Consider the following 25,897-nt stretch of genomic DNA (forward strand, 5'->3'; position numbering starts at 1 on the left):
TGCCTACAAAATTAGCACACTATCGGTAAATAAAATAAAAAAGTACAACTTTCTCCACACTTGTTTAAGTGCGGGTGGGGAAAGCATCACTAATTGCTCGACTGGAGGAAAGACTAAGGGTGCAGGTAGCAAGAAAAACAGAGGGCGAGTTGTGGGAAGCTGTGTGGGAAACTGAAGCTACACAAAGGGTGGAATACGGGCAGACAAAATGGTAGAAGAGCAGCAACATGGAGCTAGTGGGAGAGAAGCAAACAGATGAGAAAGCGACATGGATAGGATAAGTACATGAGGGTAAACGCAACATGGAGGGGTGGAAAGAAAAGCACACCAGCAATATGTAGTACAACTGGGTTAGAGAAGTAAGCTGTACCCAAAAGAAAAAAAAAAAGTAGTAGTGCCGAGAAAGAAAGCAATGAAAGAATACAAGTGATGGGTCCATGATCCAGGGGAGGGACAAACAAGAATAGGAAGGAAAGCCCACATAAGCTAACGAATGCAAAGCAAGTATATATGTGAAATTAAAGCCAAGCAATGATAAGTGGTGGACTCTAAGCCCACCACAAGCTGAAAATTGGTTTTTCACCGGCAGCTTGCGCTGACTGGTAGACCAGACCTAACAGCACAGTAATGTACTTCTCCAAAACAGCTGTAGCTCAAACAACATTAGACTTAAGCAGACAGCGCCAAATGAGTTCTCTCAAAAGCAGTACAAATATGTATAGCTGCACTAGGTTGTCCACTTGACCCCCGTATCATTATAGACAGAGTTGCCAGTCCTGGCTTTTCTGCACCAGTCTATTTCATTCTGGCTGTTCCTTTGAACCAATTAGACTAATGCAGCGGATAGCATTGATTTGCTGGTTAAAAGTGCAGGACCGGAAACACGGTCTGTTATGAAATAGAGCGAGGTAGACACCCTTTTTCGCACTAGATCAAGACAAACTTTACCTCCAGGCGTATGCTGTACTAAATACAGATGCCAAATGTAGAAAAATAGTTCTTCCAACTCATTTTGACATCGAATAAAGCTCTACCTGCAGCAATCATCCCAAATTACTTGAAATTACTTATTTAAAAAAAAAAAAACTCCAGGAGTTGGCCAACCTACACAACAGACTTTATTCAAAGGCCTATTCAGTGTGCTTACTAATTATTCCTCTCAATGTACTTTTAGCACCATAATCAAACTGAAGGTTCTGCATCCATACTTCTGGAGTGATCAAAATGCCTAATGCCCTAGAGCCCAGGTTAACACATATCTCACTACCTGAAGGGATCTGAACACGGTTCTCATGTAAACACATGCATTAAAGCCACCACAGCCATTTATCGGAAGCGGGTATAAAGGACTAGCACACGACCACAAATATGCTGTTCAAAAAGCTTAGTAGTCTCGGGATTCAAGAAGGATAATGGTCTCCATGTTCCAACGCTGCAGTCTGTCATGGAACCAGACTGTCATTCACAAAGAAAGTAGCTCTTCTTTTTTCCCTCTTTAAGTCTTGTTCAGATGTCTGGAATACATGAATTTTACAGTCACCCACCTCTAGATTTACTTTCTTTGCTGCCATTCTAGGGATCAGATCGAACTGAAATGAGATTCCCAAATCATAAATCTTTTCTTAAGCCAGTTCCCCTCTAGCATAGCCTTAAGGACACGGACATTGGTATCTGCCATTCACCACTAACAGTTACGTAAATCTCTAATTTAGTTGTTCCATGCTAGCAGTCTATCTCTATCTTTAGATCTCGGCTAAAAAGGATTGTTTTTCAGATTAATAGCATGTCTTTAGAAGATTCAACAGGATGCATACTGGGTAAAACGCAGAAAGAATAGCAGTCCACTTTGGTTAGGATGAGCCTATTTTAAATACTCATACTGACGATAAGTTACCCCTTTGTTTTGGCAAACACATGACCCCTGCATGAGTTTAAGCGTATCAATGAAGTCACAAATCGGTAATGCAATCCACCATGCTTATGGAAAAAGGGGAGTCTTTTCCCAACTAATTCTTAGGCAAAAGATATCGGTTTTACAAAGGTCAGTTCCATCTAAAATCAAGTGGTCCATAAGGTAGCATGCGATCTAGTGTGCGGTCCGTGTTATGTAGCTCACAATCAGAACTTCACAGTCTCAAATTGGCTAACAGTTAAAAATCTCAAATTGCTCTTTAATGCTTGTACCAAATGGGTACTCTTCATTGTAGAGAAGTAGGGAGTAAATATTGTCCTGGATGACAAACTATGTTTTTTTTTTTTAAATCTTTTTTGACCATCCTAAATTTCGACTGGCCTCCAACCACTCTTTACTTGCATCCATCAGGAGGAGTAATCTCCCAAACTCTAGCATTCCTGCGAACGGAGAGCATAGCAGTCATACAATGCCTCAAGAATGTTACGAACTGCCAGCTTATGTCACAGTAGCTGAATACCCAGAGGGTGAACAGGCATATAGACAGTCTAATATAGCCTTATAGCCCGCCGTAGAGGGCTATACCAACTATTAAAGGCCAGAGCTGTGAACAAAGAAACATTGGAATGTTGGAGCTCCAGGCTTATACCAGCCATTATAAGCCCAGAGCACTCCATTGTTTTCAATGGAGCTCCCAACATTTCAATGGTCTAATAAGAGTTACATGTATTAACGTTCACTTATTCTCCGAATCTACAACCTCTGGGCCACAACATGACACTCCAGGTCAGAGAAATGTAGGACCTTTTGCAATTTTAACATATTTGACTCTTGTGCTTTTTTGTCCTGCTACTTTCGTGCCAGGGGATCCTCAAGTTTACAAACTTTCAAGAAGATGCTTTTGTAAAGACAGGGATTTTCTGTATGAAGTCAGATTTTTTTTAAATTAAAACATAGTAGTAATCGCAACTGTGCTCCTAATGTGAGTTTTACAAAAACACAGGCACGCCAGGGTGGAGCAGCCCATCAGGAGTATTAGTTTAGATTGCAAAATAAGTTTGCAAAATCAAAAAAGTGTGTGTAATATGTAGAAGACATCACTGCAGCGACTTGATACAACTCATAAATTCTCAGGAAAGGGAAGAGGCAAAGTAATGAATCACTGAATACAGAGTAAAGTACACACTAATCAAAGTACAAATCCCTTCCTACTAACCAATACTTTTTAAAATCCTTGAGCAAGAAGTCAGAGCAACACAAAATTACAGACAAAGAAATTATATAGCTGGATTCCTCCCGCAGTCGCTAAAGGGGGAAAGTGACACTCCTAGTTCAGAATACTCATTTTTCAGGGTGAGGCAAGGAACTTATCAAGTCTCGGAGGGAGCTCACACCCTACACAGCATGTGAATAGTAAACAGAACAGGAAAGGAGGGAGTGATCTCCGTAAAATGTAAATACAAGAGCACCGCCACGCTGTCAACAGCACGAGCACGTTAAGTGGGTTTTAAAAACCATCGCTGCTTATAGCACACAAGCCTATAAAGTCTAAATTACGTCACTGCAGGAATGAAAATCAGCACAAACACACAAGACTTCCTTAAACAGACAATGTATTTAATCAAGCGATTTAGGGTTCTTGTCCATCGACCTTCCCCATTTAATTAAGCTACTTCCTTCAGACGATAACGTGCTTGTTACTCAGAATGAGGCTCAAACAGGGACATCAATCTAGATTGCGATTATGCACGGCATACTTATTTGGGGTTTTTTGATTAGCGCCCACTACTACAGATTGTAGCTTACTGAAAGGAAACAAAGCAGTCACTTGACTACAAAGTGGAAAGAGATCTTCTTTTGATCCCTTTTAGGTTTCTGAAGCATTGACTAGACTAAAGTAGCCCTTCCCAAAAGACAATCCTTGTCATTTAAAATATTCATTTGGTTTCTGATCGCTGCAGAAATATGAAAACGACCCAAGAAACCCAAGTCAAATGCAGGTCCAAAGGTCGGCGCATGTTTTAACGACGTGTTGGAGGAGCCATAGGAAACAGAATATGTGTGGACAAAGAAATAACACAACCAGAAATGCAACCCATTTAATTCAAGCTACTTCACTGTCCAAAGTGAAGTTTGATTTAAGGAAAATGTAGATATTTAATGTAAGACTTGATGTATGTGGAGAACGAGCAAAAGCACAACTCCCAGCCCTGTGGCAGAAACACTGCTACAATATCTATAAAAAATTAATCAGATAGAGAGTCTTTTTCAAATCAATTTGATGTCATATAAATTTGGAAGACGGTAGGTTTATCAAAGTTACGATTGGAAAAACTGGACTACAAACCAAATTTTCTATGGCAGACTGACAGGTTTCTGACACTAATAAAAAGCATTTTGGGCAGGATTCCCATTTATTTATAAGCAACTGGTTTTTCAGAAAATGTGGTATCCTTTGTACATTAAGCCCCTCTATCATTAATCCTATGGTGTTAATGACCTTGGAAAACTATTATGAAGATTATTTTGGTACACAGATTTTCCAGACTACTTTAAAGAAATAAAGTGCCCCCCCCCCAAAAAAAGTATTTTTTCAGTAAACACAAAAAGTATATTTCGTTTTTCTATACATCACCTGCATTTAGAAGTATTAGAGCGCTTACATTTTTTGTTTATATACAAATAACATTTTTCAAAGGCAGTAAGAACTGCAACTGGAAGGAATAAAAGGCTGGTCAAGGATAAAGGAGGAATTCGAGATACAGAGGGGAGGGATATGCAGGTCAGGGGCAGAAACAATAGGGCATGAATTCATAGCATGCAAACTGGTGAGCCCAAGTACATTTGGACAGAAGTAAATGTCAGCAAAAATTTGAACATTAAACTTATTACAAAGTCTGCAAATGAACCTAACTGCCTAGGTATATCTTAAACTGGTAGGGCTTTGGAGTTATTCTGAAGGAAAGAATGTCTGGTGCTAGTAATCAGAAGAGGGAGACAGTTCCAGAAAGTCGCAGCAGAGCCAGAGAAGAGTGTGGCAGGTTGACAAATTGGGTTGTTGGACCCACAATATCGGAGTTTGCAGCTCAATGCTCTGGGACGGGTGCATCGCAAGTGCATATAATAGATTTGTCTAATATTCAGAACCACTAAACTCTCGCTCATGTATGGCTTCACAACGGGTAGTGAAGTTCCACAAAAAGTCAATAGGACAATTACACTAGCATGTACATTCCTTTTGAAGGGCCAATACAACTTCCAGTAAATTTAAACATAAAGCAACCATACCTGTGGTAGAGCAGAGTTAAGCTGCCTCTGTAGGGAGTCTCGTTCATGGCTAATTTCCTGGAGTTTGCCTTGACTCAAGGCAAGAGTTTCCTGGGTCTCCCGTAATGTGTCCAGAAGCCGATCTCTTTCCTCCAACATGGATACCATCAACTGTTCAAAATGTGACTCCGAGTCCGATTGCAGCGGAGAGCCTAGGCCCTGGCTCCCATTTCCCCCAGAGGGTACCTCCGCTTCACTGATCGTCGGCATAACCTCGCACATCATCTTGAAACAAAAAGAAGAGTAACTGGCACATACAATTTGAAAATATTTCAAACAACATTCAAGGCCAAATAAAATATCATCAGGAGAAGACAGTTTAACCTTGCAACTGCTGGACTACAACTATGAGTTACAATATGTAGCAGGTCAAAAAATAAAATCTTGGTTGGCAGATTTTGCGAGTAGATTACCTGGACCCATGTAGGAGGATTTGACTGGGGGGTGTGACCATTGTTGTATGGCTTTACTATGTGGGAGAAGAGATGCTAGGTATCAGTAAGGTAGAATGGAGTGCAGCTATAGAGATGGACACTATGATGGTTTCAGTAATCAAGTTTCTAATGGAAGGAGGACAAGAAAAAAGAAAAACATTACACATGAGTTAAGATTTTTCTGGGCAGTAAGGAATGAGTTGCTTGTGTCAGATAGATAGCTGTTGAGAAACGGCCAATTAGTTCCTCCAATATCATTGTGGAGTACAGTGGTGAGGTGAGAATAGGTTATGAAGGACGTCAAGGCATAGTGAAAACCAAACACAGAATTAAGGAGTTTTATTGGTCGCCAGAGGTGAACAAGGAAGTAGAGATAGTGGTGCACGAGTATCTGGAATGTTTTTATTCAAACAAGTCTCAAGTCACATTTTGACCCCCTTTATATCTTACTAAATCGCCGAACATGCCATGGGAAAGAGGTTTTGAAGTGATAGGTCCTGTTCAGCACAGTGTGGTAGTATGAAGTTTGTTCAGGTTATGGTTGAAGTGGCCAGAAGTAAAAATCCTGATCAGAGATGTGAAATCTATGGATGAGGTTTTTTAAAGAGTAAAGACACCCAAATCCATTCTGAGTGATAATGACACCGTTTTTGACAGAAGTTTCCAAACAATTTGTGAACAAGAATGGAATCAAGCACAGGACCACTTCCATTTACCATACTGAGGTCAAATGGTAGTGAAGTACGCTTTAATAGAGCCATCACAGTAATCACAGAGTTGGCGAAAAGCAATGTGTTGGGCTGGAAAAAAAGATTTTAAAAAGTGCTATTGGCGTTTAGGTTAATGCCTGCTGAATGCACTGGACATCGTTCTTTTGTGGTAATGAGAGGTAGGACTCTCCTAATCAAAGATAGCATGAGGTGGCTGAACAAGTCTAGTGTGGTGATTTGGTCTCCAGAGGAAGTCAAGAGTTGGGCAAGTAGTGCGCATATTGAGAACAAGAGTAGATTGATAAGTTACATGGTGTGAGGAAAGTGGAATTACAGATTGGAAACTTGGTTAAAGTGATAAAATTAGACGCGATCTCTAAAAGAGAAAGCAGTTCTCATCTCCAAAGACAGCGATGTAGATTTTGTGCAACGCCGCTTTGAGTGATGGAAAAATGTAGCATGCTAGTTGCCTGTCCTTATAAAGGGGAGGAAAAGGTCAAACAAACTAAAGAATTACATTTTGATTGCTTAGAAGTGGATGGTATTGGTAGTTGGGATGGCAGTAAAGAGAGTGGCTGGTCATCATGATGTAGATGGAAAGTTGGAATTAGGAGATACAGAATAGGTGAAAGAATTAGCAAGTGTGCTAAATGTATATTGCCTATGGGATATTTTATTCCTTACTTAGCTTCGTATGTGTATTATTTCTATGTTATGCTTTTTTCTTATTATTGTGTTGAGAGGAAGAAGTGTGGATCTGTTAGTTGGGCATGCAGCAGTCCAAAGTTCCATATGATGTTCGAAATGTTTCAGAGGTGTAGCTGTAGAGTGGAGCACAGGACGAGAGAATCACAAGGGCCAGAGAGAGCAAAGTGGAGCTGGTGGAGAAGCAAGCAGGTGGGGTGGGGAAGCACATGAAGGAGAGTACAACAAGCAGGGGGAGGCGTACATAAGTGAGAGAGGGCACTTCAGAGCACACAGGATGGGAGAGAAGCACATGAGGTAGACAGATGGAAAAACACAAGCATTCTCAGGAAGTTCTCACCCCCAAAGAACATGGAGGTGGAGTCTAGCCGTGCAGCAAGATAGCCGCTTACTTGAGAGGGTCTGCTAGACGGGTTATCAAACCCTAAAACAACCTTGACACAGCGGTGCTGGATACAACCCTTCAGCTTTGGGTGAGACCTGCTGCTGGGGCAGATTGATATCCAGTCTCTCAGTGCGTGACCCAGGGAGTCGGTGTGCGGCCTTACCGTGGGTGGGCAGCACCAGTCAGCGTGTGTGCCTGCCGTGAGCAGCAGTGAAGTACCCACCCGGGGAGCAGGCCACGCCCTGTGTCCCCGACATATGGGCTGCCTTGACCAGCAGATTGTCTGGGTGGACGGACAGCGGAACCCAGCCGTTTCGGCAGCGCAGGGCGGGAGGTGAAGAAGACGCAACACTACTCGGTATGTGATATCGGCACTGGGTCTGTGCTCTGTGGGCACTAGGTCACTGGGCCCCATCGAGTATCTGACTGCAGCTGGAATAGGCTATAAATGCTGCAACAAGTTACCCATACAGCACAAGCGTGAGTACCCTACCGCCCTTCACCACCTGGGGCCTCAGAGCGCTCTAACGACATTATCGCTCCGTGTCGGTACTGGCCTAGGCCACTAGCTTGGTGCAATAGTGTCCCCGCCCGTTGGATTGTGTGATGGGGCTGCCCGGCCGTTTCTTCCCACCTGTGGGTGGATTATGGACCACTCGTTGGCGCTGGTCCATCAGTCTGCCTTCTATTGGCCTGTATGCTCGTAGCTCCTGGTGAGGACATTGTACCAGGAGTGGCAGCGCTCTGCTGGTGAGCGGACATAGGGTGAAAACTACATGCTTCACAACCTATGTGTAGGGGCAACTATTCATTACTACTGCGCATCACTGCCGGTTGGCCCCACTGGGCGGACAGCACGAGATCCAGCTGGATCCCTAAGAAAATAAAGTCTCTCATGCAGAGGGTGCCAAGGCTGGCTCCAAGGAGAATATGTTGTGCACAGACATGATTCTAGAACTGTCTAGAATCTTGTCGCATTGTCTAGAAAAGACAATGCGAACTAGAAGCGAGATCAAGGCACACCAATCTCAGAATCACTGGTTTTCCGGAGTCACCTGCGATTACCAAGATGGAAGAATTTGTTGAAACCCTGCTTCGTGAGCTCTTTGGGAGAAGCCCTATCCCCGGTCTTTATTTCGGAGAGGGCGTACTGCTACCTGGCACTGCGCCCACCCTATCCCAGGCACAACAGCTCCTCTCATCATCATACACCTTTTAAATTACAAGGACTGGGATACTGTGCTGCACCTCACCCTTTGAATGTCAATCTATACGCCACCAGGGAAATTACTTCTCCTTCTACCCAAAATTCACCATGTAAGTGCAGGCGGGAGTTCCTGCCTTTCAAGAAGTTGCTACAGAAAGCTGTAATTGCTTATGCTCTCCTGTAACCTGCCACGTTGAGTGTCTCAAATGAGAGAAAGCCGGGGGGGGGGGGGGGGGGGGATAATGTTGCTCAACCATGTTTGGGGATAGGAGTGGGAGGGTTTGGTTATTGTACACTGTAAGTCTTACTTAGCTTACTTTTGTCCCTTTACAAGATACACCATTGAACTTTGAACACTAAGAAACAAACTGCCCTATGCATCATACAGACTAGGGCAACTTTGCTGTGACATGAACAAAATGCCTCTCTAGGAACATCTGCATTCTTAACCACAGGAAAGCTTGTCTAATATACACCTATGTAGCCCGTCATCATATAGATATTTACTTACTTCAGGAGAAACATCTCAGCTTACACACTGCTCCAGGGTTACTCGACAAATGGTGCGGCGAAATGCATGCCTCTTTGTATTCTAACTATGTTAGAGGGGTCACCATTTTAGATTTGTAGAAGCCTCACTTGGCACCTCCCCTGTAGACTGGGAAGGCTGTTACATTATCTTAGCGGGCACCCTACAAAGGCAAACCGTGAGTCTTATCACTGTATAAGGCCCAAACATTGATGCCCAGAGTTGCTCTGAGCTTTGGAGATTGGTGGTTAGTATAGGCCCTATGGCTATACTCTGGGGAAAGGACTTTAAAGTACCATTGAATAATCAGGTAGACCTCTACAGGTCCTCTCGCCATCCATACCCTGGTGCGGCTTCAGCTCTAAACATGAAACCTTTTTGGTAAACGTGCGCTATATAAATCCCCCAACTTCAACATACTCCTGTAGGACAACCACTTGTACGATGTGTGAAGACAGACACATGGAGGAGTACAGGAAAGCACCGGCTTTACATCGCACCATAATGCTTGGTCAAGAATAGATCTCTGGTTGGTGTCTACCGACACACAGACGTAGAGCTCGAAAGCAACACACTACCCCCGCACTCTCCCGGATCACGCCCCTGTACTTTTGGAACAGACCATGGCTCAGGAACCCGCGCCTTTTCTTGGCCTCTTCCGGTAGCATGGTGTTAAATCGGTGTTTCATGAGAGGTCCGCACAGAGATAGTTTCTTACTTTACGCACAAGGAGGCCTCAGAGAGCTCCCAGTCTATGATGTGGGAGGCATTTAAGGCGGTGATACTTGGAATGTGCATCTCTTAACATTCTTGAGTTCTAAGGGCTCTATGCAGACAGCTGGCCAGATAAACAATATAGGGTAAGTAGTATTTCCAGACCAATGACAATACTAAACTGGCTACAATCTGAGAAAGGCTCTGCATATTCTGAAGAGGCAGTCCGGGAAACCAATTACACTGGTCATGATGCTCTGGCCGGACAACTTGGAGGAAGGACACCGCCCGGGTAAATCTTTGGCTGGTCTGCTACGTCAGCCACACACCTCAACAAATGTGGTAGAATTGTTGGATGGTAACTCTGTATTCGAGGAAACTTCCAGGGGTCTTCTGCATGAGATGTCATCCTTCTACTTCCAGCTTTATTTTGCAACACCGGTACAAAACCTGACCGAACTCAGACTACTTATATTAGGTTATAGGAATTTGTTACACGCACGGCTACTCATGAGTGTCCCGGCGAAAGACCATATGGGTGCGGCAGTAGACTTCAAGTAAATACATAGTTTTTTTTTTCTACAACTAGATCCTGGATGGAGTGCAAGACCAGAGGAAGAGCACTCCATGCAACCGTTGCTTTAACGAAAAAGGAGCTGCCCCCCATCCTCTGATGCTTGAAATGTAGGACTTGGGCCAGGCCTGAGGAGGAGGATCACAGAAGCATAGAAGGAAACATGCCTCTGCAAGTAAAGGGCCACACCCATGGAGCGAGCGGTGGAACATAATTTAAATTTCACTCTGGCTGCTAAGGGCAGCCAGTGGTATAAGTGCAACTGGTAATGGGGACTGTCCCAGACACTAAACAGCTATTGTGGCTGGACAGAGCCATTACCACTGAACAAAATAGTACAGAAAATGAATTCACTCCCTGGCGACAAATCACCCGGGCTCAACAGCCTGACAAAGGCCTTCTACAAAGAGTTTGCATCTCTATTAGCCCCCCCTCCCCCTCACCCCCAACCTCCTGGCTATGTTTGAGGACTCCCTGGAGGAGAGTTCGCTGCCCCTCGAGGCTTAGAGAGACAGTTATTGTATGCATACTTAAGCTGTCCTAACCAACCTCTCAGAATGACTCATACAGGGCACGGTCACAGATTAATGTCAACAACAAAATTGTGGACAAAATTCTAGCAAACCGCCTTTTGCCCTTGATCCCAAGCTAGTGCGCTTAGAACAGTCCGGATTCATCCTGGGCCCTCCATTTCTCATAACCTTCGAACTATATTCGCAGTCATGCACCATCTTCTTCCTCGGCTATCTGCAGTAGCTGCTCAACTTAATGCCGCAAAGGGGTTTGATTCATTAGAAGGGGCCTACTTTTCCCTTTTCACTAACGACTGGGAATCAGCCCTACATACATACGATATGTAGTTAGTCTATGTATACTCCCTTCCCACTGCTTGCGTCCATCTTGAACTACTCTGGGACCCATTCCCAATCACCCATGTTACACAGCAAAGCAGCCAGTAGCAATGGAGCTCCTAGCCGCCAGACTATGGGAGCAACATGCTGATCGAGGACTAGCAATCACTTTACGGGGGCTACCAGTCTCGATGTACACAGACGATATTACCCTATACATTCACAAACCGGGTAAGAACCTAGCGGCCATCACTCAAGTCATTTGCTTCAGCAGACTCACCGGAATATATATATATTGGGCGAAGTGTACATTGTTCAGCCTCACTGATAATATGCACCCTTTCCATAAAGGCTATGTCCTAGGGTGGGCCTCCGACCCTGTCTGATATTTAAGAGTTTGGTTGAGTCAGGATCTGGAGAAGATTTGGAGAGCAAACTATAGTGGTTGGATTGAATGGCCAGAGGGAAGAATCCCTGTCTGGTCCAAACTGCCACTCTCACAAGCCGGGTGGATTGCCATTGCGAAAATGGTGGTACTTCCCAAACCTCTCTCTTTTGCAAAAACCTCATACCACTCGCAGTTCGATTTTTATGGCACTTGCGGTCGGATCTAGTTGCGTTAGTTTGGGAAGGTGGGCAGCCCCACCTTTCATGGGATATACTTACCCTGTCCCTCTCTCAGGGAGGTCTGATAGTGTCATGTTCGCACTATGTGCCCAAGCTAATGTTTTAATTATTGGACACACCCGATACCATACCAGCCGCACACTACCGTGTAGAAGGACTGCATAGCCTTGTGGCCCCTTTCCAGGGCACTATATTCTCCTAACTAGGCACTGCAGGTGAATGTTGACACTGCGGCGTGCGTTGGGCATGGGACAGTCTAAGAAAACGGGCACGATTATCTTCTCTATACGCACCTTGGTCGCAAAACCCTAATCCCGCCTCTGCAAAACAAGTGCACCCAAGCACGGGCATGCAGAGGGACTAGGACCGTATTCTCAGATCTTTACCCGGAAGGTACTTTCCCGAAACCCTTTGTTGCCCCTGCTTTGTCAACACCAGCTATATTGGATTTACTCCTGTATCAGACATGGGGTATCTGCCAAACTATTCATGACACTTTCCCAGCACAACCGCTCTCATCTCAGCCATTAGAACAAGTCTCCCTCTTGTAAATGGATTACCTGCCTCTACAACAATATGCAATCCTCTTGCACAGTCAGGACTCCAAGGGCTCCTACTACCTGGGGAACAGGCAGATGCTACACGGTTGGATTCTCAGTGGTCATTCTACTGCGGACAATTGGAATTACTCTCACCAAACTACAGATTGTGCCTAATACATTGAAAAAATGTATATTGCTTATATTGTGTCCCATTGCAGCAATTTAAAAAAATTGGCCTAGACTCCAGCTACCAATGTCTCCGATGCACTGCACCCCAGACCTACTTTCTATACTTGGCCAAGCTGTGCCCTGGTGTAGCAACATTTTAGGAGGGATGTGTTCTTTCAGTCACACAAGCAATCACCGGACACCGCTCTACTTGCGTCCCCTGATCGGGGCTACTGGGTTATGTCAAGGATATACCAGCCACAAAGCCATGTTGCTTCTATTTGAAAAACGACAGGGTGGTCCTGAACTGAAGCAGACATCGAGTACCTATGACAGCTGTCTAGCTGAAAGATGCAATATGTTGCTCTGGGCAACTCTCACTTTTGGGACTCTTTCCCACCTCAGTTCAGACCCATAGATATTTGGGGATCTCTACTGGGTTATTTACGCACCAATAACACATCATAACACTGTTCTCCCACAACCGCTTTCCCTGTGTCCCCAACACCACTCATTCACCAACATCTCTACACTTGGTGATCACACTGGGCCTGCACATCCCGCTATTCCAAGTCTTCTGATGGGGTAATGTAAAACATCATTCAGTGGGCCATCTTACGGCTCAGAGTTTGCTATGTATTATAAATCTAATTCAATTACTCATTAGTACTGTATTGTGGTTTAAGTTGCGCTACCTTTATGCGGTCACACAATAAACCTAATTGCTGTCCCTTATGCCTACCCTCTGTCCTTTTTCTTAACTACCCTGTATTATTTGCAGTTCGCCCTGTGTAAGATTGTTCCTATTGTATGGGGTTCAAATTATTACCTGCAAATTAAGCGGTAGAAAGAAAAGCCCCATCCTCTTGGGCTGGGGAGGAACAAATACAAGAATCTGATGGAATGCCCACATAAGCGGAAGAAGAAAAAGAAAGCAAATGAGTGACAATAAAGCAAACCAATGGTAAGAAAAGGTGGGATCTAAGGTGACTGCAAGCTGACAATAGGTATTTTACAAAAAACCTGCACAGTAAGTAAACAAAACCTAAAAATGAGGTAAATTAAAGAAATGAATGTTGCAGTAGCAGATTCATGTTGTAAGTACCCTAAAATTAAGTTTATCCAATGATGCTCACCAATAGCTGGAAACATATCAGATTTTAGGAATTGTCAAACTTTGCAAGTACTTCCATTTAGATTTAAAGTATATAGATTTAGACTATGTAAATAGTTGGAAAACTAACATGGTTGCAGACTTGTGTATTAACATTGGACACTCCTCGTTTTAAGTGACAACAACATATTAAAGATCAAGAAACGTCAATAAAGATAATAAAAAAAATATTAAAGATAAATATACATATATTTCAATGTTTTGTTCTGCCCTAGGAAAGAAGTAATTAAATGGATTTAAAAATGCCAGGTGATTTGGAAGCCAAAATACTGTGGCCAGTAACCACAAGCTAAAAGCAAAAATCTACAATTATGACCAGCATCACTCAACCTACATGCATAGTCCCAAAAATGTGCAAACACTATAGAATTTCAGAAGTTACTATACAACTGAATATACTGCAAATTACAATACCAGTAATGGCAATACATTTCCGTAAAGGGGAAAGAAGTCATCAAGTGAACATTTTAAAAGGAAGGCAGTCAAGGTACCCTAGATGCAAGAGCTAACAGCAGCCACTTTAAAGTAGAGGAATCTCTGGATTCTGAAATTTCAATACAGCTGAAGTTTTTATGGTCGGTATTAAATGACTCTTATCAAAATGTGTTGGTCAAAAGATCCCCCACCAGCACACATTTAAGATCAATGGGAGAGGATGTAGCCTTACGGCTAGAGCGATCGACGCCGAAGCTGGGGAACCGGGTTCGAGTCTAGGCTACGACATTTAACATCTTTTGATTCGGGGCAAATAACTAAATCTCCCTGTGCCTAAGAAAAATGAATGTGTGAATGTGTCCTTGTATAATGAAACTGGAGTATGTAAAGCGTTCTGATACGCAATTTCTCGGGTCTAGTTCGCGATAAAACACCCCTCCCCCCAATAAAAAGTCGATCAATGATCTACTCTGTCCCTTTCATATTCCATCCCCCAACATCCTACACGTCCTTCACAAAGGCCCTCTTCTATTTCTAACATTGCCTCACTATTTTCTGTTTTACTAGACATTAATATGTAGTGTTGCACTCTCCTTTTTTATCAATGCAGACCTATAAATAGAATCCAACTGACTAAAGGCGTCCCACTCCTTCCAAAAACAAAGATCATCCGAGCTACAGATGGGATAAGTGTCACACGTTAGGATGTAGCTCTGACAGCTTGATGTTGTGCAGGTTATAATTGTACAAAAAAGTGGAAAGGGTAAAGAAACAACTTTGTGGTACCTTCTTGATTATCATGGTTTACATTTAAGATATGCCCATATCGATGCACTATGAGAAAGTATATCTAACTGAAAACGGACGGACCAGAAAAACTACCGGCCCATCTCTCTCTTGTTTATTATTATTTTTTTTTACTTCAATGCAATATTTTCCTACCCCAGAGGAGCGTCTTGAGCTTCAGTGGTCAGCAAAAGTAGATTAAGCAATCATTACCTGCTTCGTGCTATTGTATGGCGTTTTAGGATCCAAGCAAATTTCCTGATTCATGCCCTTACATAGGTACAAATCACATTGCCCTAATATAGGCATAGAAATCATACCCATATTTAGACATAGCCCATGCAGTCCAAATACAGGCATGGCTACTTCCACCCGTACCAAAAAGCCATACCGATTTCTTGGAAAATCGGCTTAAGCAGCCAGGGACATCCCCTTGCTTGAATATAGATTTGTCCAAGAACTCATGGAGTTTACATAGAACTACCATTCCTTGGGGTTCTTTATGGAAGTTATTATGCCTGACTTTACGTCAAACTAGGCCCCTTCAAGGTATAAATATGCCTTCACTTTCTATAGCAAGGTCACAGTGGTAAGGAGCAGCTCAACTATCTACTTGCCCGACGCAGCTCGCTACAGCAAGTGCCGAAGGAAGCCGACCCTTTAGCTGACGCACTGATCGAGAAGCTGTCCTTTCTCTCGCTGAGAATCCAGCTCCAGTGTTTCCAAGCTCCCGAGACAGATACCAGACCTCCTTCATTCCTCGCAAGAGCTGGAGCGAGATCACCGCCGAGCAGCTCGCCACCTCCCTCCGCCAGAACCCTCCCGCCAGCACAACGGACCCCAACGAAGCAGCCAACAACCTCACACAGTGGCTCACCAACTGCGCAGATGACCTCGCACCACTGAAGAACCCTCCCAGCAGACCCGGCATCAAGAAAGGCCCCTGGATCACCGACGAACTCAAGATCTACAAGGAGAACAGCCGCACCCTCGAGAGAGCCTGGAGCCATAACCAGACCACAGACAACATGAAGGTCCTCAAGCACGCCACCCGCAAACACCACCAGCTGATCCGCACCACCAAGAAGACAACATTCAAAGAACGACTGGACAACAACGCCCACAACAGCAAGGAACTCTTCAGCATCGTCAAAGAGTTCTTCAACCCCAGAGCCGGAAACAACATCACTCCTTCGCAACACCTCTGCGACTCACTCGCCTCGTTCTTCCACCGCAAGATCGCTGATATACACAACAGCTTCGGCGCACCAACCACCGAACTAAAGCCCCCCACCACCACCATCTGCGCCTGGACCCCGGTTAGCACCGAAGACACCACCCGCATGGTGCCAACCGACCCCTGCCCCCACCAAGTCTTCAACAAGGCCGACTCCAGCATCGCACCCCAATTCCGGGACATCATCAACACCTCCTTCAACACCGCCACCTTCCCTGAGATCTGGAAGCACGCCCTCCTGAAGAAACCAACAGCGGACCCCACCGACCTCAAGAACTACCGCCCAATCTCGCTCCTCCCCTTTCCTGCCAAAGTCATCGAGAAGACCATCAACAGAAAGCTTGCCGCCTTCCTCGAGACGAACGGATCCCTCGACCCCTCGCAGTCCGGTTTCCGAGCCAACCACAGCACCGAGACCGCCCTCATCGCAGCCACTGACGACATCAGATCCCTGCTCGACAACGGGGAAAGAGCGGCCCTCATCCTCCTGGACCTCTCTGCAGCGTTCGACACTGTCTGCCACCGTTCCCTAGTACAGCGCCTCAACAACATCGGAATCCAAGAGAAGGCACTGGAGTGGATCATCTCGTTCCTCGCTGGAAGAACCCAGAGAGTCCTCCTCCCCCCGTTCAGATCCAGGACCACGGAAGTCATCTGCGGCGTACCACAAGGATCATCACTTAGCCCAACCCTCTTCAACGTCTACATGAGCCCTCTCACAGCCATCGCACGCAAACACAACCTCAACATCATCTCCTACGCCGACGACACCCAGCTGATCCTCTCCCTCACCAACGACCCCGCCACCACCAGAACCAGCCTACACGAAGGGATGAAAGAAGTCGCCGAATGGATGAAGAATAGCCGCCTGAAACTGAACTCAGACAAGGCGGAAATCCTCCTCCTGGGATCATCGCCCTCCGCCTAGGACGACTCCTGGTGGCCCCCCGCCCGGGGCACCACTCCCAAACAAACGGACCACGCACGCAACCTGGGCTTCATCCTGGACTCCTCCCTCTCGATGACCAGACAAGTCAACGCCATCTCATCATCATGCTTCAATACCCTGCGCCTGCTCCGCAAGATCTTCCGATGGATCCCCACTGAAACCAGGAAGACGATCACCCAGGCACTTGTCACCAGCCGGCTGGACTACGGAAACACCCTCTACACCGGAACCACAGCCAAACTTCAGAAAAGACTCCAGCGCATCCAGAACGCCTCCGCACGACTCGTCCTGGACATCCTCCGACACAGCCACATTTCCGGCCACCTGAGAGACCTGCACTGGCTCCCCGTCAGCAAGAGGATCCCGTTCAGACTCCTCGCCCATGCACACAAGGCCCTCCACGACCTGGGTCCCAAGTACCTCAACAACCGCCTGACCTTCTACGCGCCCACCCACCAGCTACGATCGTCCAGCCACGCCCTCGCCGCCGTACCACGCATCCGCAAAGCCACCGCCGAGGGAAGATCCTTCTACCTGGCAGCTAAGACATGGAACTCCCTCCCGATCCACCTCCGGCTGACCCAGGATCATCTCTCCTTCAGGAAGCTCCTCAAGACTTGGCTCTTCGAGCAGTAACGGACCCCTCCCCCCCCCGCCCCCCCCCAGCGCCTTGAGACCCTCCCGGGTGAGTAGCGCGCTATACAAATGCCCATGATTGATGGATTGATTCATTCTAAACTAAGGTATGAAGCCGATTAGACCCTACAGAGAAATCTTGGATAGATACTTGGCAAAGAAACGAAACCTAGGCTACACCACACTTACCTCTTTCCTCGTACTAGACTTAGGTTAGGTACATCGGGGTAGGCGTATTTTAGAAGCACCAGTTGAGTACTTTTAGCCATTGTTATTTATGTATGTATTTATCTATGGTTTAGAAACCAAACAATGCTTTTACTCTTCACGCTGTATGCATTACACTTTACAGCCTGCATTACGATTGTAGCAGTACACTTTACTTGCATAAAAAGACTGTTCAATAAATCCCTTTCATTGAAAACGCCCGTCTCTCTATTTTCTCTGGACCTCTGATGAAACGAAGCATGCACGGTTGACCTAGTCAAATATCTATCTATTGTTTCCACGACTCTCAAGATACGTTTATTCTTAGGGAAACAAAGTTGTCATGTTTATGCGGTTGTCAGAAACGAATCCCTTCTTGTTTATTCGAGAAAGTTTCTAGAGACCCCTGAGCTAGCTGGCACTCACAATTAAGTCGAATATATTCGATAGAGACCTAGTAGACATAAGTCCTACGTCACACCTCTAGGATATATTATTACAATGCACAGAGCCTATTGGGAATATAGGAACTACACTACATGGTGCCCCAGTTTGGTAAAGCACTAATTTAACGCTAGATACTAGAGTAACTCAGTCGTGCTTTTCACAGAGACCCCTTTTTTCCCTTAAAATACTCCAATAGACGTCTGGAGTGGGTAAAAGGATAAAATATCCACCATAACTGAGTAGGACGAAAATCCTATGTATTCGTTTTTGGTTTGTTCAACGTTGAAGGATAGATACAGTGTTCCAAAATATTGTACACCTTATCTTGGTTTCCTTGAAACTTGCTATGCAACTTTTTTTAAACAATGTAGAATTACGGCAACTGCACCGAGAACAGTGGAGCTGCAGCAACCGCAGCCCAACCGGGATTAGACATCACAGGTTTCCAACAAGACGACCCGGATGCTATAATCATCCCAGAAAACTTAAGGAAAACCATCACTATAAAGCTTATAAACACATGCCTATCACCAAGAGGTGGTAGTATAATTTTTTTCATAGAGGCACATGAATATCAACAGACAGAGGTATTCTATTCATAGATTTTCTTCCCTGAAGCAAATTCAGTAACACATGCGTCTCACTTCTACAAAGAATTAGAGGTACCTCCAACGGAATACACGTCTTTCGAGTATGTTGAAATTCCACTAACTTACCAAGAGCATGCGCTCTGGTGTAAAGGCGCCCTACAACATCAAAATAACGTTACCAGGCTCGGTCCATTAGGTAGACCAGGAGCAACATGGCCGATACTAGCCAGTTATACACCCCACCCTGCCATTGAAGAAATGACAGGTGCGGAACTATTAGTTCAACTAAAACAACTAATCAAAAAACAAAGACAATTGGTTCAATATGTCATGCGGACTCTAACAGTGCAACCTCCTATAAGGATTCCACAACAAACCCCTTACCAGGGGAACAAAAATAAAAATCACACCACAGACTATACAATCAGTCATTGGTAAATTGCCCGAAAAAAACGGGAACAAATTGCATTCTGGATAGTATAAAAAATTACTCCAATCGAGGCAGTATTTCCCGATACTAGCCCTAATGAGAAACACAGAATTTTAACAATCTATTTACCAATGGGGATATCACCACACCTGGAGGACTGTGACACTTGGGGTACAGTCTTTGCTGTAATCTACACAAAAACACATGGTGTTCCGTCGATGGGGGTTATACCAGATGTCCTGAAACAGATTCAAAATGAATACAGGGCAGAGCCTGCTGTGAACTGGGTATGAAATTACTGAGAGATTTCAAACAGGTCTCAGCTATAATATTAGCTAATATTAAAGGGGAGGTAGCATCCATGGCGATCCGCCAAAAATTAAGAGAATTTGATGTAACTGGGCAACCATATGAACAGACCAGAATAATTAAAAAATCCTATGAAGAACTAAGTAGAGATATTTTGGGTGGGAAACCAGTTAAACCCAACTAACTGAAAGTCCTGAAAAGGTCTTTATTAAAAACACTCGCACTGTTCCTAAAAAGAAGTGGAAGAACACTAAACAATCTTCTAAACAAAAGCGTTCAATCCCGAGGAAGGTCTCCTCAAAAGGAAACCTCTGAAAAGAGGTATAACTTCAGCAACAGGGATAATTTGAAAAACCCTGATAGATATCAAGAGACTTCCTGGATATGGAAAAGGCCTTTGATTCCGTCGAGTGGCCTTTCCTTAGACAGGTACTGAGCCGCATGGGTGTGGGAGACCTCTTCCTCCAACTGTTAAACACACTCTACGCCTCCCCCTCTGCCCGGGTCCGCATAAGATCGCTTACGACAGAGCCTTTCAACATTGGCCGTGGCATCAGGCAGGGCTGCCCTCTTTCACCCATCCTTTATGCCCTAGTCGCTGAGCCCCTGGCTTGCGCTTTGCGTGAATATCATGGGCATCGAGGTATACGATTCCCCACGTACAATTTGATAGTGTCCACATATGAAGACGACACTCTTCTGTATGTGCGAAACCCAGAAGATAACCTCCCGACAGTGCTGCGCGAAGTTGTACTATTTAGTTCGCTATCGGGGATACATGTGAATTGGAGCATGACACTAATGTTTCTGCTCACGCCTGCCACTAGGAGAGTTGACACGGAATATCCTATCCAGTTGACCTCCGACTGTGCGCTATTTAGGAATTCGGCTGCACACGGATTCGGAGGTGGTTCTCAGGGAGAACTACGGGGTGGCTGTATCTAAGCTGGAGGATGCTGTGAATAAATGGATAAATCTTCCCTGGTCATTGAGGGGCCGCGTTTACCAACTAAAAATGATCGTTCTTCCTCGCTACTTGTTCTAGTTTAGTACCATACCCATGGTATTATTGGGGGCCTTCTTCCGGCAGCGCCACTTACTTGTTCTGCGGCTGGCAAGCAGCCTAGAGTGGCGTGGGAAATACTAATTCGTCCATTTAAGGAGGAAGGACTGAACGCCCCGGACTTGGAGCTATACTATCGCGCTGCACAAAGCGCACACGCGTATGGCTGGATTTCATGGCCCAGCGGACACACCGTACTTGCGTATAGAATCGATTGTAGCTGCCCGACCCCCCTTCCAGCGCTGATGTCCCGTCCCAGGGACCGCCGGACGGGTATACTCTACTCCCTGAATGTCGTGACGCATGCTTGGCATCATTTGATGGACGCGCAGGCCTGTACGATGCTTTATGTTCTGAGGGCGCAGCTTGGCTGGTGTTCGTGGCTTGACCCTTGCAGGGATAAGGGAGTGTTATCTGCACTAGCCACCTTGGATATCACTCAAATGGGCGACCTATTCGTGGATGGTAGGGCTCGAACCTGGGAGGAAATAGATCCGGCGGGGCGCTCCCGGCTCACTTCTCCCTCGCTTCCAGTTCCATAGAGTTCGACACACTTTGAGGGAGCTGCTGGGTGAGGATAGGTCAGAGCCTTAGGTGGTTTTAGCATATGATTTTATCATTAGCGCTAAGATGCCGGCTAAATTAATAACGAACCTGTACCGCATAACACTCTCTGAGCGGACAACGGACTATGCCAAGCCCTGCTTGGCATGGCAGACTGGTTGTAGACCTGACTGAGGATAAGTGGCGATATTGCTGCGCTAATGTCAAGAGGGTGTCGCTTAACGGACGCCACCGTCTGCTGCCTTTTAAATTCTTGAATAGGCTTTATTACACCCCAGAGCGGCTGTTTCGATATGGGCAGAGGGAGAGCCCGGATGCGAAAGGTGCAGAGGCCAGAATTGACGATTTTCTACATTTGGCCTGGCTTTTTCCGAGAATTTCAGATTTTTGGTGTGCTGTTTACAGGGGAGTGAATAGAGTTACTGGCCTGTCGCTTACCCAAGCATCTCTGCTGGCCCTACTGGGATTCTCTACAGACATTCCGCCTGAACATCTAATGCTTGTAGACATGGCATTTTTGGTCGCCAAGAGATGCGTTAAGTCTACCTGGATGAGAGGCCCGACCCCGACACTCACTCAGTGGTCTCGGGACATGCTATACGGTTGTACACAAACTGAGCTGTATAGCGAATTACTACCACCCCGCAATAGACCCAAAAACTACTGGGCGCTGTACTTGGAGAAGAGATCTGTACAGGAGGCTCCTGATCTGAGCGAGACAGACAACACACGAGCGGCAGAGGGGTTGCGGGAGGGACCACCACATCACACTGACAAGGAGACACTTGCTTAGGGGGACACCAGCTGGGAGTCATGACTGTGTGTTAGACCTGCGCCGAGACTGTGGCAGGGCTTGAGGGGGGAACATGCCCTGGTCTGTCAGTGATGATTATTGTGCTGGGGACAAAGTATTATTATTTGAATGACCTGTACTGAAATGTCGCTATGTCGTTATTCTACTCTACGTGTCTGCCTTTTGTCCTATTTGATGGTTTGTTTGTTTTTGAAATGCCAATAAATACATTTAAAAAAATAAAATAAAATAAAAAAAAGATAGATATCAAGAGACTGATACACATTCCTCTCGTACCTTTCAGACTTCCTCACAGAAATCGGAAAGAAGAGGACGGTCAGAACACAAGGAAGAAAGCGTGAAGTTCGAAGACTAACAACGCGTTCCAAAAAATAAGAAAGCTCAATTCACCAAGAAGAAGGTAGCAGGACTAAAAATCAGACATGCCGAGGATCTTCGGACACAACTCAAGAACCTGGTGTCGGCCCAGACAATGCTGGACAGCGCAGCAGAAGTCACCATAGCTCGCAAGATCTTGAGGATCATCTGGAGACAGTGGACTTGAATAAGTACATCCAAGTTGAAACAGCTGATACCAGGGTTAGAGTATCCCACAAGTATGTAGTAACGCTCCGGATGGCGGGGAACATAACAAGGAAAATAAGCGCCCTCTTTTGGAGAAGCTCTCTAAGGGTTATTACATTCTTCTAGCTGACAAAGACAGGCCACCAAAATGTGTCCGGGAATGCCCACATGGCGAAGACATCATTATGCCAGCCTTCTCCAATCATATTCCAATTCACTTAAAATACACTTATGCCAGAAATGGGCTGTAGCAGGGGCTCCAGCATTATATAAAAATAATGTAGGATAGGATGAGGATTCCCCTCACCATAAAATCCAGTTAAAAACTCAACCAACTGCACAAAGGCAGTATCCAGTAAAGCAAGAAGCTAAAAAACAGGTCAGGGAGATATTCGATCAACTTGAATACCAAGGGGTGATTGAAACATGCACCTCGTAAATGAACAATCCTTTGTTTCCTGTCTCCAAACCAGACAATCCACATTGTCTAGTTTTGGACTGCAGACATTTAAACTCTTGTTGCAAAACCTTTGAAGTACAAAATGCACATAGTGCAGCATTAATAAATAACATTGTGCGTAAAAAATATAAAACGACATTAGATATTTCTAACGGTTTCTTCTGTCAAAACATTGCACCTGAAAGCAGGTACTAGACCGCTTTCTCAATTATGGGGACAAAACGTCACGTCTGTTGTCTCCCCCAGGGATTCAAGAATAGTCTGGGGCTATTTTCAGCTAGAGTAACAGAGTTACTATGATGATGATGAGGCATTATCTTATGCAGATTACATCTATCTAACAGACGATGACTTGGAAAGGCACTTGAACAGAGTGAATACAATTATACTTGGATTCACCTCTGAAGGGTACAAATTCTACTTTTAAAAAAATAAATCAAGAATTGCCAACCCTAACGTCCTTTTTCTAGGATACGAGCAAAAGCCTGGCAGCCAATTTTATTTTTAGAAAAGTGTGCGCTGCTCCAACTACCAAAAACACTGAAAAACGTAGTCAATTTTAGGTTTCCTATATTTCAGAAGAACTTCTATTCTAAACTACGCAGAAAGGGTTAAACCTCTCTACGAATTAATCACATCTGATTTCAAAAGTACTAATTGGACTCAAAAACACACAGCAATTTTGCGTTCAGTACAGACATGTTAGCAACAACACATTTACAGACACGCGTAAATGAACGCAACCTTGTAATCAGAATCATCCCAGGAAGATGCGGATACACGTACTTAACCTTTAATGAAGGTGAAAAAGTAACAATTGCTTATAAAATCACACTTTTGCACACAAGCTGAAATGAAATTCACTTCTACAGAAAAAAATTCTGACAGCGGTTTGAACTGCAGTAGAAAAAGATCGATCCTCGCACAGGGTAAACGCATAATGGTTGTTACTCCTGTACCTGCTTTAGAAGCAGTGAGAAAAGCAAGCATTCCGAATGTAAAGGCTTTACATCCATGAGGATACAATGGGTTAACTCTCTTGCTGCAACAGATTTCCCTATTTGGAAACACAAGAATTTCTACAATACGAACAAGAATGTCCTTTGCCCACTGAGATTCTGCCTCTAGAACAGTATGAATGTACAATATATAGACAGATCAGCACAGCCTGCAATTGGGGGTAAACAAGCTTATAGTGCTGCGTGCGCGATCATTAAAGGTCGCTGGCGCGATGGTAAATTCCGACCTATGGTCACAAAAACGCAATCTATCGGAGATTGTACAGCTCAGCGACCTAAAGTACAAGCATTCAAGATGGCGCTTGTAAAAAAATACTGATCGCGAATTCCCCATATTCAGTGTGTGATTTGTATTACTGCGTTCAATCTTACAATGAATACTCTCAGAATTGGATTCAAAACAGTTTCAAAGATGCAAAAGGTGGCACAATCAAGCACAAGTTGCTTTTGGAACAAGTAGTTCAATTACAGAAAGAAATACAAAAGACTCACGTGATCCATACACTGAGTCATCAGCGTGATGGCGTTCACGTTGCAGGGAATTCATTGGCTGATGAAGCCACGAAGGTGCTGTGCAAACGGAATCCGTAAATGCAAACGAAAATAGACAGTGTAACAATGCAGGCTGTCACCGCTTCCAAAAAATACACCGGTAAAACGTTACCAAAAGGCTTTCCACTCAAATACTCCTACATAACCGATGTAAATAATGTTCATTTTGCTCGAATCCCTGGAGTGGGGATAGGGTAATTCCAAACATGGAACATAGACTAATCTTAGCAGCACAGGAAGGGCTTGCCTCTACACACGCAGGTGTTTCAGCCACAGTATCATTATTAATGGCAAAGATACTAGTGGCCACGCATGAGGAAACAGACCAGAAACTATGTTTTGGAATGTAAAATCTGCCAGAAAATGAAGGTTTTAACAGTGAAGCACCTGGCGCAGACGCCCCTGTTAATTTCAGATAAATCATTAGCTTGCGTTTACCTCTATCACTGCGGTCCCTTACAGAGGGATGGTAACTACAAATATATCATGGTCGCAGTGGATTCATGCTCAAGATAAATTTGGATGTGGACTCAGCGCTCGGCTGACGCCCGAACTGTTACAAAATATTTGAGAGTCTTTATCGGCACATACGCAGTCGGCATGTTATAGTCTGACCAGGGTCCTGTGTTTAGCTCCAAAGCTTACAAGGAGGCTATGGCCAATCTTGGCGTGGCATTGCGGTATTCTAGTCCATTCCATCCTGAAGGAAATTCTGTAGTGGAGAGAAAAAAACGGGACATAAAGCAATCTATAACAGCTAGGGTATTCGGCTCAGGTGACGGGTGGGTCAATCATCTAATAAGTGTCCAACGTAGTCTAAACAATCGGCCAAGAAGTTCTTTGGATAGAATCACTCCATATAAAATCCTTTTTGGTACTAGAATGATTGACCAGGACCTTGATCGTCACACTTCAGTGGCAGTACAAAAACCTTTGATATCAAAGACCATTTGGCTGTTTTCTAGGACTTACATGA

At 44.7% G+C, this 25,897-nt stretch overlaps 1 protein-coding gene across 10 annotated transcripts in view; it reads right to left on the bottom strand.

Annotated features, from left to right (window-relative positions):
* Positions 1–25,897, bottom strand: part of PPFIA1 (PPFI scaffold protein A1) — a 922,132-nt gene that overhangs the window by 879,788 nt on the left and 16,447 nt on the right. For all 10 annotated transcript variants that reach the window (XM_086959570.1, XM_086959566.1, XM_086959563.1 and 7 more), the window contains exon 2: positions 5,201–5,464. In XM_086959570.1, the coding sequence (XP_086815696.1) occupies positions 5,201–5,464 (264 nt within the window). The remainder of the gene's footprint in view (positions 1–5,200; positions 5,465–25,897) is intronic.

The sequence above is a fragment of the Lissotriton vulgaris genome, chromosome 2_2 (assembly GCF_964263255.1).
Source record: "Lissotriton vulgaris chromosome 2_2, aLisVul1.2, whole genome shotgun sequence".
Lineage (NCBI taxonomy): Eukaryota > Metazoa > Chordata > Amphibia > Caudata > Salamandridae > Lissotriton > Lissotriton vulgaris.